This window comes from Diplotaxodon limnothrissa, linkage group LG10 (genome assembly GCF_057381915.1).
Source record: "Diplotaxodon limnothrissa isolate DT_005_m linkage group LG10, D_limnothrissa_male_GT1.1, whole genome shotgun sequence".
In the NCBI taxonomy this organism is placed as follows: domain Eukaryota; kingdom Metazoa; phylum Chordata; class Actinopteri; order Cichliformes; family Cichlidae; genus Diplotaxodon; species Diplotaxodon limnothrissa.
The window spans coordinates 13,575,146-13,593,952 of NC_140605.1; the positions used below are offsets into that span (position 1 = coordinate 13,575,146).

An 18,807-nucleotide genomic window follows, 5' to 3' on the forward strand; every position below is an offset into this window, starting at 1 on the left:
CAAAAGTGCCTGGGTGTGTACACCAATGGGGGGGTGAATGAGACAAGGAGTTGTCTGGGGCATTGGAGGGGGGGGGGTGCAGAGGTGAGGTAAGAGAGAGGTGGCATGCAGCCAACTGAGAGGACAGAGAAAAGTTGGGAGTTAGCCGGAGAGAAGAACAGGGAGATTTATCTTCACTGAGGCTGTGCTGAGGAGGGATAAGAGCCCCGGCGTTTTCCCTGGATGTCTGTCTCTCGGTACCTCTATTTTTTTGCTTACATCCCCCCTCTCTTATTTAATTGTCGCTCTTCTTGGCTGGCACTGCAATGTGGCTGTCTCTGCAGTGAAAGTGCTGCCTGGCAGATTCTCCTTGAGTGAACCCTGGTTGCGCAGTGAGTGCTGCTCTGCCTCCGTCCTGTCCACACTGACTCAGCTGTGCATGCAGTTGGTCAGCCTCTGAGTGAGCACCAGCTGCAGGAGCAGGTAGGCAGTAGCAAAGTTAAACTGTGCTTATCATCAAGTCATGTTTCTTTTCACTCAGCATCCTTTATTTTTATTTTATTTTATTTTTTTAAAAAGGTTATTGTATGTGTAGGAGACTTGCATTTTCTGTGCACTAATATAACTTTTTACTGTACTGCTTGTGTATTCATCGCGACAGATTTTAGTTAATTAACCTTTTTCCTTCCTTCTCCTCACTCTCCTCCTCCTCTGCCCACCGACAGTCCCTTCTAAAGGAGTGCTACCCTGAAACAGCTGCAGGTGCAACACTTGGAGTACACGCATCCACAGAGCAGCTTCCTGATTTTTCCAGTGGACAGAGAGTATTCTCCTAGCTTTCGGGGCCAGTGTTGGATACTGCAGCATCATTTGTTTTGGAGCAGCTCTAGCAGCCATGAAGGTCCGGTGGATTGGGGTTGAACCCGTGAGGCTGGGCCCTCCACACACAACCTGTGGCCTGGTCTTCTCTTTGCTGCTTGGTAATGTCTGTCTTTCTTTTTATGTCATATGATGTGTGCAGTGTTAGAAAGCTTCATCTTTTCCTCACATCAGTATTTATTCACGTGTTTAGGTAGAATAATGATGCTTTGGTATTTCTAGGTCTTATACTGACCTTCATCTCTGACCTATGCAGAGCACAACAATTTGTGTAAGAAATAAGAAACACTATGATTATTTTTGTTTGGGTTGTCCTTGGTTTTTTTTTTGTTTGTTTTTTTTGTTTTTTGCATGATGTTGCATTTTACATATTGCTCTGAGCCAGATGGAGTAGAAGTAGGACAGTAGGTGGAAGTCTTGTAAACTAACTGGTTTTGTTAAATTCATATGAGTCGTAAAGTTTTGATGGCTTTTACAAGTAAGCACAAAGTAACAGTACAAGCCTGAGATTATTTATAACCAACAGATAGGTAATAATGTGGCTTGACACTTCAAATAATCATTCAGAGCTAATACTTGATGCTGATACTTGTGCTTTGAAATACCCACATCCTTTTTAGAGTCATAACTTAATTTCTATTCATGCCTCTCTTGGGGCATCAGTGCACCAAACACACATTAAACATTTAAAGCTCCCTTGTTTAAAACATCTTGTGTAGGAGATGTAGGCTGTAAGGTTCCCTTATTGTCCCAGTCCATTTCAAGTCCTGTAAGGTGCATAAAAATGAATCTATTGCAATAAATATCCTGTGTTCCCCACTTTTAATACCAAATTATTTTCTTTGCATTGTGTTACATTCACACACAGGAACAGATGAGTAACTGTCACTGTCTGGCCAGATTTTTCATAAACAGATCAGCGATTTTTCACAGGTGTTCTTTTTCTTTTTCTTTTTTACAATGTAAAAGAAACTTTCAAGAAACACGTGCGGAAACTGCACAGTAGGCCAAATCTGCAAATGCAGGTGGCCAGCAGCGAGAAAGATGCTACAGCGGTTAAACCATAGCTCAGGACAGTGATTATATTACAGGAGTACAGAATGATATTTGCCTTATGTAATGCATTTATTGTATGATGCACTGTAAGGTGCTTTACAGGATATGGCTAACAGCCTGAACAGAGAGAATAACAGTTTTATAGCCACATGTAGGATAAAGAGAGGCAGGTACTATGGAAAATAGATTTTATTTTATTTCTGAGTTATTATTACTATCTGAATTATGACTTAGACAAATCATCTTATGTCTTAAGCATTATGGCATTGATGGGCTTGATTTTTAGACAGTGTTTAGTCAGAACATTTAAAAGGTAGATGTAATTTTCATGGACGGTATGTGTCTTTATTTTACCTTCAAATAATGATCTGTTCTTGTCCCCACATAGCCCTCACAGTAGTTGGTGGTTTTTTGCATACATCGGTTAATAAAAAAAGAAGAAGAAAATGTTGACATATGTGGGTTAGAAACTGGAACACCAGTGTGCTACTTTTATCTGAAACACCAAGACTCACGAAACAAGTTTTAATGAACAGTACAGAAGTTGGATTTAGAAGAGAGCAGTAAATACCAAAAGGTTTTCATTGTGTTAGGGATAAAACAGAAATAAGATGGGGGGTTTTTAATTTCCTGATCTTGTGTGAGCAGCTTCAGTATCTACACTGATAGCAACAGTGTCCTTGTACTGGAAAATGTGTTAGTTAAGGACACACAGAGGGGCTAAAAGAATGAAAATAAAATCAAACAAATACTGTGAAAAAACTAGTGATAAAAGAATAAAATAAAACATGCATGCATGAGACTGCAGAGTGATTGTGCTGCTCTCTCATTACTCCTTTTCTGGGCTCACTGGACTGCATAGGAGCAGTTGAGGAAAAGATTAGAAGGTGTGATTTCTTTTTTTGTCAGGGCAAGAGTGAGCTGAGAGTGAATCGATAGCATGCACACTTACAGTGCCCCTCCCCCGTCTTTCGCTTTGTCAGTTTGTGTTTCCTGTTCCTGCAAATGGTGCTTGTGAGATGTTGACCTTGAGCATGTTATGCACAAAGTGTCCACAAACCACAGGGCAGAATCACAGGAATGTTACAACGAGTGTAGGACATGTTACTACTCTCATGCAACTACTGATCATATAATAGGTCTGTGTTAGTGTTTCTCTGCATTAAATCTCCAACCTGCAAAACACACTGTCAGCATGTACTTTACCTCACATCCTTCACAGGAAGCACTAAGCAAAAGGCACATTAGTGGTGTAGGCCAGAGAGAGAGAGGAGAGCTTCTGTCTGTCCTCGACCTGCTGAAATTATATACTGTAGCCATCTGCTGTCTGTGACCTTCACACAAAAGCAAGTGCTAAGTTCGAATGTCTTACAGTTGTGGTCTGAAGTTTACATGCACTCATCACGGGCATGAACGTTAAGGTAATTTGAGGACTTTTATGATTTCTTCAAACTGTTTGTCTGTACATCTGTAATGACTTACAAAAAACAGGGATTGGGTGTTTTCTCCAAGTCACACTGGACCAGAAATATACATTTACTCACATAAAACATTCAGTAAATGGGGTTGAAAGTTCTACACTGTTTTGGTTTTTGGTTTTTTTGACAAAGCAAAGGCTTATTAACTACTCATGGTCATGACTGACTGCAACTGGAACATTGGAAGTCCAAGGTGAAGATCTCAGGAGAATTGTAGATTTACACAAGTTGGGAAGGTCTCTTGTAGTTTTTTCAGATGTGTCACCACTTCGCTGAGGTCTGTTAGAAGTCCCAAACTGGCACCCTCAGATAAGAGGCAATTGGTTAAGAGGTCCAGGAACCACAGGGGCTCAAGCCTGCCATGAATGGAAAACTACTGGAACTCCAGCATCACTTTCCACAGTGAAGTGGGATTCCCATCATCTACTAAGCGGGCATCGACCAAGGAAGTAGATCGTGTGCCAAAATCAACACTTTAAAGCTCAGCTGAAATTTACAGCAGCCCACCCCTGTTTTAAGGTCATTATAGATGTGCGCTGTCATTTCACTCTGATAAAAGAACAGTTCAAAGAAACTGTTAAAGGCCCCAAATACCAGATCATGCATGTCCATGATGAGTGCATGTTAACTTTTGACTACAACTGTATACCTGATATGAAAAATATATATCAGGTATACATAAATTGAACATAAATAGATAAAAAAATAATTGAATTGAAATATGTAAAGTATAATCACAGCACACTCTGATGCTGATGGATGCTGATGGTCCTTGGTGTGCAGTTACAGTTTTCACAGCAAAGTCACAGCAAGGACATTATGGTGTTCTCTTACCAAGGGTTTGAATTGTTTAATGCTATTAATAGAAATAATATCTGTGGTTTTAAATATATTTTCATAAAAGAAAAACTTAAGTGGTTGATAGGATAAATAATTTGTGATCCATGCCCATTACACGCAGTGCTAGTAAGCAGTGACTGTATACAGGGAGTGCAGAATTATTAGGCAAATGAGTATTTTGTCCACATCATCCTCTTCATGCATGTTGTCTTACTCCAAGCTGTATAGGCTCGAAAGCCTACTACCAATTAAGCATATTAGGTGATGTGCATCTCTGTAATGAGAAGGGGTGTGGTCTAATGACATCAACACCCTATATCAGGTGTGCATAATTATTAGGCAACGTCCTTTCCTTTGGCAAAATGGGTCAAAAGAAGGACTTGACAGGCTCGGAAAAGTCAAAAATAGTGAGATATCTTGCAGAGGGATGCAGCAGTCTCAAAATTGCAAAGCTTCTGAAGCGTGATCATCGAGCAATCAAGCGTTTCATTCAAAATAGTCAACAGGGTGATGTGCGTGTGGAAAAACCAAGGTGCAAAATAACTGCCCATGAACTGAGAAAAGTCAAGCGTGCAGGTGCCAAGATGCCACTTGCCACCAGTTTGGCCATATTTCAGAGCTGCAACATCACTGGAGTGCCCAAAAGCACAAGGTGTGCAATACTCAGAGACATGGCCAAGGTAAGAAAGGCTGAAAGACGACCACCACTGAACAAGACACACAAGCTGAAATGTCAAGACTGGGCCAAGAAATATCTCAAGACTGGTTTTTCTAAGGTTTTATGGACTGATGAAATGAGAGTGAGTCTTGATGGGCCAGATGGATGGGCCCGTGGCTGGATTGGTAAAGGGCAGATAGCTCCAGTCTGACTCAGACGCCAGCAAGGTGGAGGTGGAGTACTGGTTTGGGCTGGTATCATCAAAGATGAGCTTGTGGGGCCTTTTCGGGTTGAGGATGGAGTCAAGCTCAACTCCCAGTCCTACTGCCAGTTTCTGGAAGACACCTTCTTCAAGCAGTGGTACAGGAAGAAGTCTGCATCCTTCAAGAAAAACATGATTTCCATGCAGGACAATGCTCCATCACACGCGTCCAAGTACTCCACAGCGTGGCTGGCAAGAAAGGGTATAAAAGAAGAAAAACTAATGACATGGCCTCCTTGTTCACCTGATCTGAACCCCATTGAGAACCTGTGGTCCGTCATCAAATGTGAGATTTACAAGGAGGGAAAACAGTACACCTCTCTGAACAGTGTCTGGGAGGCTGTGGTTGCTGCTGCATGCAATGTTGATGGTGAACAGATCAAAACACTGACAGAATCCATGGATGGCAGGCTTTTGAGTGTCCTTGCAAAGAAAGGTGGCTATATTGGTCGCTGATTTGTTTTTGTTTTGTTTTTGAATGTCAGAAATGTATATTTGTGAATGTGGAGATGTTATATTGGTTTCACTGGTAAAAATAAATAATTGAAATGGGTATATATTTGTTTTTTGTTAAGTTGCCTAATAATTATGCACAGTAATAGTCACCTGCACACACAGATATCCCCCTAAAATAGCTAAAACTAAAAACAAACTAAAAACTACTTCCAAAGACATTCAGCTTTGATATTAATGAGTTTTTTGGGTTCATTGAGAACATGGTTGTTGTTCAATAATAACATTATTCCTCAAAAATACAACTTGCCTAATAATTCTGCACTCCCTGTATATCTACTTAAAAATGGTACAAAATAATCTAAAAGGTGACTTTTCATTGTTAATCGTGCATCTCTTTTTACTGTACAAAAAAGTACAGAGCACAACATGTATTCTCCTGCCCATGAACATAAAAAGTTGAAGGTTTTCAAATCAGTTTTAGCATGATACTGAGGAAAATGTATCTGTGTTACTGACATTATAATAACGTTGACAACTAAGATAAGAAATGTAAATGATGGGCTGACATTGTGGGAAATATCCTTTATTCACTTCCTTGTCTAAGTGCTACACTTCTGATGAATATGAACTAAAATCCAACCATCAGTAATTCTTATTGCTGATGAATTTTTATATTACGCAAAATCAAACAAAATCTCGTCTTTTTCTTGACTTAAAAGCAGCGATGAACTAAAATCTCTACAGGAATTCACTGTTCCCAGGTCAAAAACACCCCAGCATGTAGCGTCTATCTTATTTATTTACATATGTTTTTCCCCAAATTAAACAAATAAGATGCTATGAGTCAGTGGAGGTTATCAAATCTATTTTACATTACTGTGCAAAAGACTTGAACCACATCCTTCTTCTCATTTCTTTATATTTTGCAAGCAAAATTGGTGCAGTGTTTTTATCGAAAAGTGTAAACATAATGGAAATACAGTATATAGGCCAAAAACAGAGATTGTATGATACTCATGAGCTCGAAAGTCAATATTTGGTATGACCACCTTTATTCTTCAGCACAGCCTGACTTCTCATCAGCCGCTTTCTTCTCATTTCTTTAAGTCTTCCTCGGGAATAATTCTCCAGACTTCTTGAAGGACATTCAAACCTCTTCTTTGGATGTTTATGCCTTTTGTTCTGTTCTCTGTCAAGATGAGCCCACCCTGCTTCAGTAATGTTGAGGTGCAGTTCATGATTTATATTGTTAAGCTGCATGTTTTTCTATTTATGTGTGCTTTTACTGCATCGGCAGTGTGTTTGGGATAATTGTTATTATTTCAGATGGTACTGCATGAATCAAAGTCAGACAGTGCTTTTCAGTTTCGATAAGATCACCAACACCGCTGGCTAAAATGAAATCCCAAACCATCACAGAGTCTCCCAGCCAGGGGGTGCAGATGGCATATTCTCACTGTACCTCCATCCTGACAACCTCCATACATATTAACAATGATTTGATCCAAGAATTTTGATTCCTCGCTCTATATGACTTGTTTATTTTCAGTCCTGTTCTTGTGTAATTTGCCATAGCTCAGCCTTATATCCCTGTTTCCCATTAAGGATGGCTTCACAGCTCCAACACCATTGTGAAGTTTGCTGACGACACAGTGGTGTTGGGCGCCATCTCCAACAACGAAAGTCTGTATTTCAGGTGTTAGCATAAGCACATAATAATCTTTCATTGCAGGTGCAACTGTAATCATGTTATACACATATTGCATAATTAAAGGGTTGAAGCTCGGTCAAGTTAATTAATGGTTTGAAGCTACGGGCAGCGCGATATCTGGCCGATCAATGGAGCAAAGTTCAGCTATTGAAAGGTTGCCTACATGTTTACAGTATAATTTACTACATATTGCCTGCGTGCATTCAGCAGCCTGCTGCACTGGAGTTTGCCTGGTAACAGATGACGTAGAGGGGGGTCATGTACTGAGGTTAACAACACAGACACATAGTCTGTCTGGGTAAACTGATTGCAAATGTTGTGTAAGTCTAGAAAAGTGTAATAACAGGATGCATCTGGGAGGCGGTGGAGGAACTGAGAAAGGAACTGTTCTGTTTTAGTGACGCGAGTTACTGGTCATCATAAGTATAAATATTACACCCACCTATTGTCAGGCGGGAGATGGAGCCTGATATTTTGCAGAGCCCATCTTCACCACATATATGTGTTTTAATAAAATCATTTGTGTTGACCCACTATGGACTTTCAGTCATATGTCTCTTCCTCAAAAATTCGAACCACGACACGGCCTACATGGATGAAGTGAAGAATCTGGCATCATGGTGCCAGGACAACCATCTCCAGCTGAACGTTGGCAAGACCAAGGAGCTGGTGGTGGACTTCAGAAGGGGTCAGCACAGAGACTACAAGCCCATTATCATCAATGGAGCTCCCGTGGAGAGGGTGCAGTCCTTCAAGTATCTCTGTGTCCACATCTCCTCAGACATGACATGGTCTGCCCACATTCAGGTCCAGACCAAAAAGGCTAGGCAGCACCTGTACCACTTACGACAACTGAGGAAGTTCAGGGTCTCTCCAAAGATCCTCAGGGTTTTCTATACAGGCACTGTGGAGAGCATCCTCACACAGAACATCACATCCTGGTTTGGGAACAGCTGTGTTAAGGACCAAAAAGCTCTTCAGAGAGTGATCCATATGGCAGAACGCTGCTGCAAGGACACTGAAGATACTGAAGGGCCCGTCCCATCATTATTTACGGGTTGTACGGAAGCCCCAAACGCAATTTCATTGTTCTCTGACAATGACAATAAATACTTAAATGAAATGAAATGAAATCATGGCAGCAAACTGGTCCAACTTCTGTCCGGTAGAAGGTTCCGCATCATCCGGGCAAGGACAGAGAGACTCAAGAGGAGCTTCTATCCCCAAGCCATTTATAGATTCAACTAATCAAATTATTTTTTATTCTCAGCTGTGTGTAACAATGTGCCTAAAAATACAATTTAAAATTGGTTCTTTTCTAAGTTTTCTGCCATGAATGGACACAACAATTGTTCATCCTTTTAGTTAGATACATATTTTATGCTTGAATAATTCAGAGGTCAGTGACAAAAACCATTCCTATGAAAATGGTTAGGTACAAGGACTGCACTAAAATTGAATAAAAAAGCAACCAAAGAAAACCTTTGACCTTCAGAAAGCCTGGAGAAATATTGCTCAAGAGCATTTAAAAAATGACAAATAAAACAGACAACTTGAAACAAATATAAAGAAAGAGCTGTTTAAATGCTTTTTCCCGGCCTTGGTATCAACTAGTTGGTAGGTGTAGTTGTATATTTAACAAACAGATATGAAATTACTGCCGGTCTTCTAATCTAACTCTCAGCAAGAAAGCAAATAACCAAGACAAAAAAAAATTATTACACCAGCATACAGACCTCACACTATGGTACTGCACTGTAAGACTGGTGTATGTCCTATCTTCATGTTTTTTGCCATTCCTCTGCTTTTCAGGTGCGTGGTCTGCTCAGGCCCTTGAGATGTCTGTCGGGAAAATTCCCTTCCTTCAGGCAGTGAATGGGAGCACAGTTACTTTGCCGTGCACCTATGCCAGCTGTATTGGCATTGAAAATCTCTACTTCAACTGGCAATTCAATGACAACGGCACTATGCAAAAGGTAAAAACCTTCCACGTGATTCAAAGACTTCTGTTTGTTTTTTTCTAACTTGTGCAGTCGGCAGCAGTTTTGAGATGACTGATATCTTGCTGATCCCATCAGGTCTGTGAGTCAGTGATACCTTCAGAGGGGGTGGTGCCAGATGTGACTATATTCCGGGAGCGTGTGGAGTTTGTGGGGAAAAACCATCATAATAACGTCTCCATCTTGTTGTTGAACATCACCTTTGAGGATGGGGGACAGTACACGTGTTTTGGACGCAATCCCAAAGAGCACCACAAGAACCATAGTGCCATCTTCAACCTCATAGTGGTTGACGAGTGTGAGTGGTCATGGTCTATGACATATGCCACAGTGTCATCTAATTTATTTTTCTTTCATTACAAAGTTAAATATATCCTGTTAGATTTTAAGGACATCATTGTTAAACTGTAAACCAGCTTTTTTCTGCCCCATTGAACTAGTCATTTGAATGTTCATGTTTTCACACTGATATACACCAATCAGTGCATAACACCATAGACCACTGACAAGTGAAGTGAACAACACTGATCTCTGATATGGCCACCGACCTAAGCACTGTTGCCGACCATGTGCTCCCTTTGATGGAAGCGTTAATCCCTGTGGACTCTTTCAGTAGGATATTGCGTTGCAAAACAAAAAAAAAGGTTCAGGAGAGGTTTGAGGAGCAGAGCAATGAATTTGAGGTGTTGACTTGACCTCAAATTCCCCTGATCTAAGTCCAGTTGAGCATGTGCTGGACAAACAAGTCAGATAATCAGATGCCCTGGAGCCCGGGGGAGGGTGCCCGAGGGCAAGCGTCTGGTGGCCGGGCCTTAGTCCATGGGGCCTGGCCGGGCACAGCCCAAAAAGGGGACATGGGCCCATCCTCCCGCAGGCCCACCACCTGCAGGAGGCGCCATAGGGGTCGGGTGCATTGTGTGCCGGGCGGCGGCCAGGAGCGGAGGCCCTGGCGGACTGATCCCTGGCGGGTATTCTAATATCCCCTCAGCTAGCTGCCGGTACGTTGGGGTTTTTCCCGGTGGATGAGAGGGTTTGTTCTCTGCGCCTTAGGGTCGGGGAACGGGTCCTGACTGTCATCTGCGCTTATGCGCCAAGTGGCAGTTCAGAGTACCCAGCATTCTTAGAGTCCCTGGGTGGGGTGCTGGAGGGTGCTCCACCTGGAGACTCTGTTGTCCTGCTGGGAGACTTCAATGCTCACGTGGGTAATGACAGTGAGACCTGGAGGGGCGTGATTGGGAGGAACGGCCTCCCTGATCTGAATCCGAGCGGTGTTTTGTTATTTGACTTCTGTGCAAATCACAGTTTGGCTGTAACGAACACCTTGTTCGAACATAAGAATGTCCATAAGTGCACGTGGCAGCAGGGCGCTCTAGGCTGCAGGTCAATGATCGATTTTGTAATCGTATCACCAGACCTGCAACCATATGTTCTGGACACTCGAGTAAAGAGAGGGACTGAGCTGTCAACTTATGGTGGTGGTGAGTTGGATCAGGTGGCGGGGGAGGACGCTGGACAGACCCGGTGCACCTAAACGTGTAGTGAGGGTGTGCTGGGAACATCTAGCAGAGGCCCCAGTCCGCGAGATCTTCAAAGCACACCTCCGGCAGAGCTTCAACAGCATTCTGAGGAACACGAACCAAATGGTGGACACCAGAGGTGAAGGGAGCCACCAGGCTGAAGAAGGAGTCCTATCGGGCTTGGTTAGCCTGTGGGACTCCAGAGGCAGCCGACAGGTACCGACAGGCGGCTCGGGCAGTGGCTGAAGCAAAAACTCGGGTGTGGGAGGAGTTCAGAGAGGCCATGGAAAAAGACTTTCGGACTGCCTCGAAGAGATTCCGTCAGGCGTCTCAGGAGGGGAAAGCGGTGCTCTACCTGCACTGTGTATAGTGCTGGCGGAGCGCTGCTGACTTGGACTGAGAAACTTGTCAGGCGGTGGAAGGAATACTTCGAGGACCTCCTTAATCCCACTGACACGTCTTCCGAGGAGGAAGCAGAGTCTGGGGATGAGGAGAATGACCCGCCAATTTCCGGAGGCGAGGTCACTGAGGCAGTTAAACAACTCCTTGGTGGCAGAGCCCCTGGTGTTGATGAGGTCCACCCCAAGTTCCTGAAGGCTCTGGACGTTGTAGGGCTGTCCTGGTTGACACGCTTCTACAATGTTGCATGGAGATCAGGGGCAGTACCCCTGGACTGGCAGACCGGGGTGGTGGTCCCCATCTTTAAGAAGGGGGACCGGAGGGTCTGTTCCAATTACTGGGGGATCACACTCCTCAGCCTCCCTGGGAAAGTCTATGCCAGGGTGCTGGAAAGGAGAGTTCGTCCGCTAGTCGAACCTCAGATACAGGAGGAACAATGCGGTTTTCATCCTGGTCGCGGAACACTGGACCAGCTCTTTATCCTCTCAAGGATACTTGAGGGTGCATGGGAGTTTGCCCAACCAGTCTACATGTGTTTTGTGGACTTGGGGAAGGCATTCAACCGTGTCCCTCAGCGTGTCCTGTGGGAGGTGCTGCGGGAGTATGGGGTGTCTGGCCCATTGCTACGGGCCATTCAATCCCTATACAACCGTTGCAAGAGCTTGGTTCGCATTGCCGGCAATAAGTTGGACTCGTTCCCGGTGGGTGATGGGCTCCGCCAGGGCTGCCCTTTGTCACAGATTCTGTTCATAATGTTTATGGACACGATTTCTAGGTGCAGCCAAGTGGCGGAGGGCTTTCACTTCGGTGGCCTCAGAATCTCATCTCGGCTTTTCGCGGATGATATGTTTCTGTTGGCTTCATCGGGTGAAGGCCTCCAGCTCCCACTGGAACGGTTCACAGGCGAGTGTGAAGCAGCGGAAATGAGGATCAGCACCTCCAAATCTGAGGCCATGGTTCTCAGCCGGAAAAGGGTGGAGTGCCCACTCCGGGTCGGGGATGAGTTCCTGCCCCAAGTGGAGGAGTTCAAGTATCTCGAGGTCTTGTTCGCAAGTGATGGGAGAAGGGAGCAACTCAGTGATGGGAGAAGGGTAGTGACCGAAAGCATGAGATCGCGGATACAAGCGGCGGAAATGAGCTTCCTCCGAAGGGTGGCTGGCCTCTCCCTTAGAGATAGGGTGAGAAGTTCAGCCATCCGGGAGGGGCTCAGAGTAGAGCCGCTGCTCCTCCACATCGAAAGGAGCCAGCTGAGGTGGTTCGGGCATCTGACAAGAATGCCTCCTGGGCGCCTCCTGGGTGAGGTGTTCCAGGCATGTCCCACCGGGAGGAGGCCCCGGGGCAGACCCAGGACACGCTGGAGAGATTATATCTCTCGGCTGGCCTGGGAACGCCTTGGCGTTCCCCCGGATAAGCTGGAAGAGATGGCTGGGGAGAGGGAGGTCTGGGCTTCTCTGCTTAGGCTGCTGCCCCCGCGACCCGGCCCCGGATAAAGCGGATGAAGATGGATGGATGGATGGAATAACTTTATTTATAAAGCGCTTTCAAACAAAGTGCTGTGCAGCTATTTGACTGTACTATAGTCAAATAGCTACAGTACATGGTAACTCTATTGGAGCCCATGCCTCAAGGGGTCAGTACTGTTTTGGCAGCAAAAGGCAAATGACACCATGTTAGGCAGATAATGGTAAAGTTATGGTTGATTGGTGTATAAGGCAGTCACAGAAAGGGTGGTCTTCCAGATGCTCAACTGGACTGGTAAAAATAAGAGAGAACATGCATGTGTCGAAGGCAAAATTACAGAGCTCCGCAAGAGACATAGGAGAAAATGGGACATGGGAGCTGAAGTTTTGCGAGATCTCGCAAATGTTTTGGCCGCATTCTTTGGAGGCCACCAGCTTCAAGCCGACCGGGAGGTCAAGGCACGATGTGCCGGGAGTGCGGTGTTCTCCCCGGCTGTAGTGGGCCTCATCCTCCTGCTAGCTTCGAGATGGTGGGTAACAGACGTCTCTGAAAACGTTGGAGCACTTTTGCAAATATGTGATGTCATGATAAACTGAGCAGATATTAGACATTTACACAGCTACATTCACGCCTCAAAATATCTTAAAAGTTTATTTTGTGATCCACAAAGAGTAAAATTAAAACTAAACTTGTTGGAAACGAATTGGCTGGGCCGCGCCATGAATTCTGGGATAGGTTGGGTTACGAAGGATACACTGACTCGGCCTTCAAATGCAACCTGCGAAGTATGCAGTCTATTTTGCGAGATCCCGCAAAAGTTTTGCTACATCCCAAGTTAGTTTTGCGAGATCTCGCAAAAGTTCATCTTAATTGTTTTTTTCTCCCATGTCCCTTGCGGGGCTCCGTACAAAATAAATCAGGTCGCACATAAATGAAAAACATATATTTGTGCAGTTAAGAAAAAGAAATCTGGTGACATTTCATATATTTTTTATATATATTTAAAATATTTTTAAATGTATGTAATTTCATATTTACATTTCACAGCTTTTTTGTTATTCTAAGACTGATAAATGTAGAAGGAGCAACAGTCACAAGATCAGCTAAAACAGGAGGTTACCCTGAGACAGACAATGCCTGAACAACATGTCATCATGTTTAGCTACCTTCATCAGTTTTTACCTGGTCATTTGTTAATGCCTGCAGTGAGGGAGGTGGACAACACGCTGACCATCATCATAGCTTCGGCTGTGGGTGGGGCAATTGCACTGCTGATGGGCTTCATGCTGCTCAAGAACTTCACTCTCTTTGTTCTCACCAAGCTTGAGGAGAAGAAGTAAGTTTTCTTATAAGCAATGATCTTTCACTAGATTACACAGTTGGTGCTTGGCATCAAGTTAGATCAGCCAGTATATGTACATGCTGAGGATTTTCAGCTTTGAACTGTTGTGTGTCTACAGCTTTAACACTGTCTCTTTTACCTCCAACTGCAGTAAGGAGTGCCTTGTAACTTCATCAGGGATTGACAACACAGAAAATGGCCTCTCAGGATCCAAAGCAGATTCAAAACCAACACCAAAAAAGAAATGAGACAGTGCATGTAAAAACAAGTGTATATAAATATGACAGTGCTCATATTTATATACCTTCTCTGGATATTTGTATATGCTCATGTGTTTGCGCACATGCAAATTCATTATGTTCAAGTTAAAAGCTTAACTCTGGTTGTGGCCTTCAGAGAGGGAAATTATATCAAATGTGTAAAGAGAAGTAACTGTCCAGATGATGTACAACAATATTATTTAAAATGTGCACATCATTTTTGCATAACTGCATAATTTACATAAACAGTAGCAGATTAGAAATTAGATGAAACTTTATTAATCCCTCGGGTGGGTTCCTCCGGGAAATTCAGTTTCCAGTCGCACAGCACCGACAGAAGTTGCATGTTACAGAATTGGAATACCAAATAAAGGGGTAACAACTAACACTTGACTTATTTAGGATATCCAGACAGTAACTGAGCCTGGTGAAATGTAACAAACAGGTAATATATTGAGGCTTGGTGGAACATGTCAGAAATCTCAAATGATCATTATCCCCATGTTGTCTTTCTGGGTGGGTCAATTAAGACGTCACTGCTCCAGCAACAGCAGTGAAGGTTTGAGCTTAAATGGACTCAACAACACAATACAACATGAAGAAAGAAGATACTTTACAAAAGACTATGTATTTCAGGAACTTGAAATTAGTTTAAGTGATTAATTTCCTATTATTTTACGGGCCCTGTAAAACAAGACGTTTGAGTAACTTCTTAAATGAATATTTGGGAATTCAATTCACAACTACAGTCTTAATCTGATACATTGTTACCAACCTGTGAAAAAATAGTAATATATCTGTCGGCATAATTTGTTGTTGTTTTGTGTTTATACTTTCACCATTACATATTATTTTATATACACAATTGATACCAAATGTAAATTTTGCTTTGTGTTATACGGCTATGTGAAAAAGAAAGTACGCCCTCTTTCAGTTCTATGATTGTACATCAGGACATAACAACAACAACAACAATAATAATAGTAACAAATGTACTTAGTGTGTACACTAAGTACAAGATTCATTAGCTTGTACAATCATATTTAACAGCAATAAATTGAAGAGGTCAGTGTCTCTCATGTTGTTTTTAGAGGAATTCTTTAGTCCACTGAGATGTGCAGGCATTCAGGCACTGTATGTCTGCACACCTCTACACTCCTAAGTACTACCTCAGCATTTTTGTTTCTTTTTCAGCCATTCTGTACATTGCATTACCCAATTTAGACCACAGCTTTAGCTGTCAGACAAATGGCTTCACATTTAACATCAAACTGACTCTAGAATATTTTTGTAATAAGAAGAGTTTGTGGTTAACTCCGTAACTGTGAGGTATCCAGGTCCTGTGGCTGAAATCAGCCAAATCACCACACCGCTACCACCACGTTTTACAGTTGGTGTGAGGTGTTTTTTGCTGATGTGCTGTGTTTGTGTGGTATTGTGCATTATAGCCAAATGTCTCCACTTTGGCCTTGTTTGTCCAGAGGACATTGATCCAGAACTTCAGTGGTTTGTCAGATGCTATGTTATTTTTAGAGAGAAGGGACTGACATGTTGAGCCTTTTTTAAATTGTCGTGTCATTAACTTTAACATTCACATGCTAACTGAGACTGTGGAGCCAAAGATATAGCTCTTAAATTTTTTTCAGTTTCTCTGTACACTGCATGGTCTAACCTTGGGGTGAATTTTCTGGGATGTCCACCCCTGGAAAGACTGGCAACTGTCCTGAATTGTTTCCACATGAGAATGAGCTTACTCACAGGAAAGTTCAAATTGTTTGGAAATTATCTTATGGCCCTTCCCAGCTTGATGGCCAGCAACAGTTGTTTCTCTAAGATCATTACTAATGTATTTCTTCTTTGGGGTTTTTGGGTTAACAAACACCTGAATGCTCCTAACTGCAATATTAATTCCTAAAGATCTACTTATTTTTTTTCATCACCTGAATTTACGTAATAAAATTCCTGTTAAGAACCAGATGGTTTGTTAACATGTCGTGTCATGGAAAACCTTAGAACTGAAAGAGGGTGTACTTTCTTTTTTCGCATGACTGTACGTACTGTTGGCAAGTGCTTCTTGAAAGGATACTACTGGGTTCCTCTCTATAATATTTTAAGACTTACCTTATCATGTAAAGGCCCCTGAGATACCTGGAGCTCTCTTAATAAAACAAAAATGAACTAAACTGAATAAAGGGAAAGCAACTGCAGGCTCTTATTTAACCACTCAGAAAAAACCTTCAGTATATTGTTTTATAAAGAAAAATGAAAAAACAATTGATGTGCACATTTTATGACATCGTAAAATGAGGATGTAATGTAATGTACACAAGCAATACTGTGTGGGTCCATTGCTGAAGCGATTATTAACTGCTACCACAACCAGAGTTGGAAAAAAAATATGTGACTGTTTTTCATCTGAAGTCAAAGAAACTTTCTTTGTTTAGGTGCTTGAAACAGGGAAAAAATGCAATATAATACAACTGGTCTGAACCATCCTTTAACTAACACCAAATTCACTTACAACAGTAAATATATCTGTATAACCTTTTACACAACATTCAGATTGTCTGGTTTATTCAAACAACTAACACAGAGACTGTATCGACAGAATGCGGCAGGATTCAGCCCAGTTCTTCATCCTCTTTGCTTGATATAAAACACAGGTGCCTGTTAGTGCTTCTATGCTTGTCTGTCACTTAGGACGGCTACATGTTGTAAAGCAGTTTTTAAAAAATCAAAAACAAAAAGTAACACAACAAGCTTCTTAAAATAAAGGATAGACAATCCCCTGAAACATCCTCCCCCTCCTAGAAAAATGAATGACCCCCAAATGCTGCTTTTAAGACAAATAATCAATGCATTTAAGCATGTGCAATATGGGCAAAGCCTTTAAAAGATGTTCCTTTGGAAATACATGTTCTGCTATACCAACACCAGTAGCATCAGCTCTGAGTTAGCTGTAAATCCCATTTTGTACCACGCTAACTTCATTGTGCTAACAGTGTCTGAGGTTAAGCACTACATATTCCCTCTGCTTAGTATGCGCCTGTTGAAATGGCTTTTCTAAGCACTGACAAACAATCATTTAGTTAGCGGTTTACTCTTTGCAATAAATAATTCTTACCCAGCGCACTGCTGAGAGAAAAACTGACTGGGTATCCATGCACGTGCACTCAGTAAACCACCCATAATAATGTGGGAATATAATTGGTTGGTCTGGATTTCGCAGGTTGAGTAGAGGGGCTGTATGGCAGGGATAATCTGTTCAAGCAGGAATAAATGATGCTCACTGACTGTGCCAGACAGGTAAAGGGTGACCAGATCCCAACAAACTAAATGTGGGACAAGCTCAGTGTATGTGTGGCACAAAGTGTGACATGTTAGCAATGCTGGGAGGCATTCAAATATTTAAATCCAACTTTCCAACTCTCTTGCTCAGTAAATGCAAGAAAAATAAAAGGAAGCTGAAGTTTGGGGCTAAAAATGCTATGCAGTACTATTTAAAGTGGGACATCTGTTCACCTGAGACAGGGATGAACCAGGAGAAGAATTAATCAGCACCAGACCCAATGAAATAGTCATATAATATTTCCGGGGAGTGGCATGTATGTGTGTCTGCCATCACCGTGGCGCTCCACATTTATAGGTAATCTTAGAGTAATCTATTCTCAATCCTAAATAACGTGACGGTTTGAAGGCTTTCTGAAACTCACCCTTATGTTAATAATTATGTGCCTCTGGTCTTTTAACAAAGGCTCAAAGCAATATAGCTATTACAATGCTATTCTAAAGATATAGATGTATGTTTCTGTGTATGTATTATCCATATGAGTGTTGGTTTTCCATTGTTCAGCTAAGTTAACCAAACAGATGGTTAAAGGCTGTTGTTGAACACTGATGATGATGGTTTTTTGATTGCAATTGATGGTAACAGATGAGTGTTACAGAAAAAAATATGCTTATTTGCTTGTCCTCCTGTGAGTAAAATGATAAAATTGGTATCACTCTTTCACAAAGCTACTACCACCAAGTCAGCTGAACTTACCTGGCTTTTTCCAAATGTGACAGCACCTCAAAAGGTTTATCAATTCTGATGAACACATGTGAGTGTTTGTATCAAAGCACTCATCTAACTCTCAGCAAGAGAACAAGCAAACTGATTTCTCATTCTCAAAACCTTTGAAAAACATATTGCAAGTAAGCAAAGCGCTGGAAATATTATGGGCAATATTCATTTGATGTTCCAACTATGGTAACTATGTTTTGATTGCAAGAGTAAATCCACCTTAGAGTCAGATCTTAACTCCTAGGCTGTTGTTGTGACTTTGGAAACACGAAGGCAAAGTTGTGCAAGATCGTAAGTTAAAAAATATTTAATCGCAATAAATATATTTAATTGTAAAGGGTGGATTTTCTCTGAGTGTAAAAGATCCACTTCTGTCAGGTGTTGTTGGTTTTAAGGTTGTTGTTTTTTTCTTTTTCTTTTGTTTTATTATTGTGTCAATGAAT

At 42.2% G+C, this 18,807-nt stretch overlaps 1 protein-coding gene across 1 annotated transcript; it reads left to right on the forward strand.

Annotated features, from left to right (window-relative positions):
• The first annotated feature begins 874 nt into the window (after nt 1-874).
• On the forward strand, nt 875-14,286 carry scn4bb (sodium channel, voltage-gated, type IV, beta b). The gene is made up of 5 exons (XM_085363577.1): nt 875-959; nt 9,132-9,295; nt 9,398-9,617; nt 13,903-14,032; nt 14,190-14,286. Exons 1-5 carry the CDS (start codon nt 875-877, stop codon nt 14,284-14,286), a joined length of 696 nt encoding a protein of 231 aa, XP_085219703.1.
• The last annotated feature ends 4,521 nt before the right edge of the window (nt 14,287-18,807 follow it).

Coding starts and splice junctions, on each gene's coding strand:
- scn4bb (XM_085363577.1), top strand. CDS start 875: ATGAAGGTCCGGTGGATTGGGGTTGAACCCGTGAGGCTGGGCCCTCCA. Junction 960..9,131: donor GGTCTTCTCTTTGCTGCTTG/GTAATGTCTGTC, acceptor TCTGCTTTTCAG/GTGCGTGGTCTGCTCAGGCC. Junction 14,033..14,189: donor ACCAAGCTTGAGGAGAAGAA/GTAAGTTTTCTT, acceptor CTCCAACTGCAG/TAAGGAGTGCCTTGTAACTT.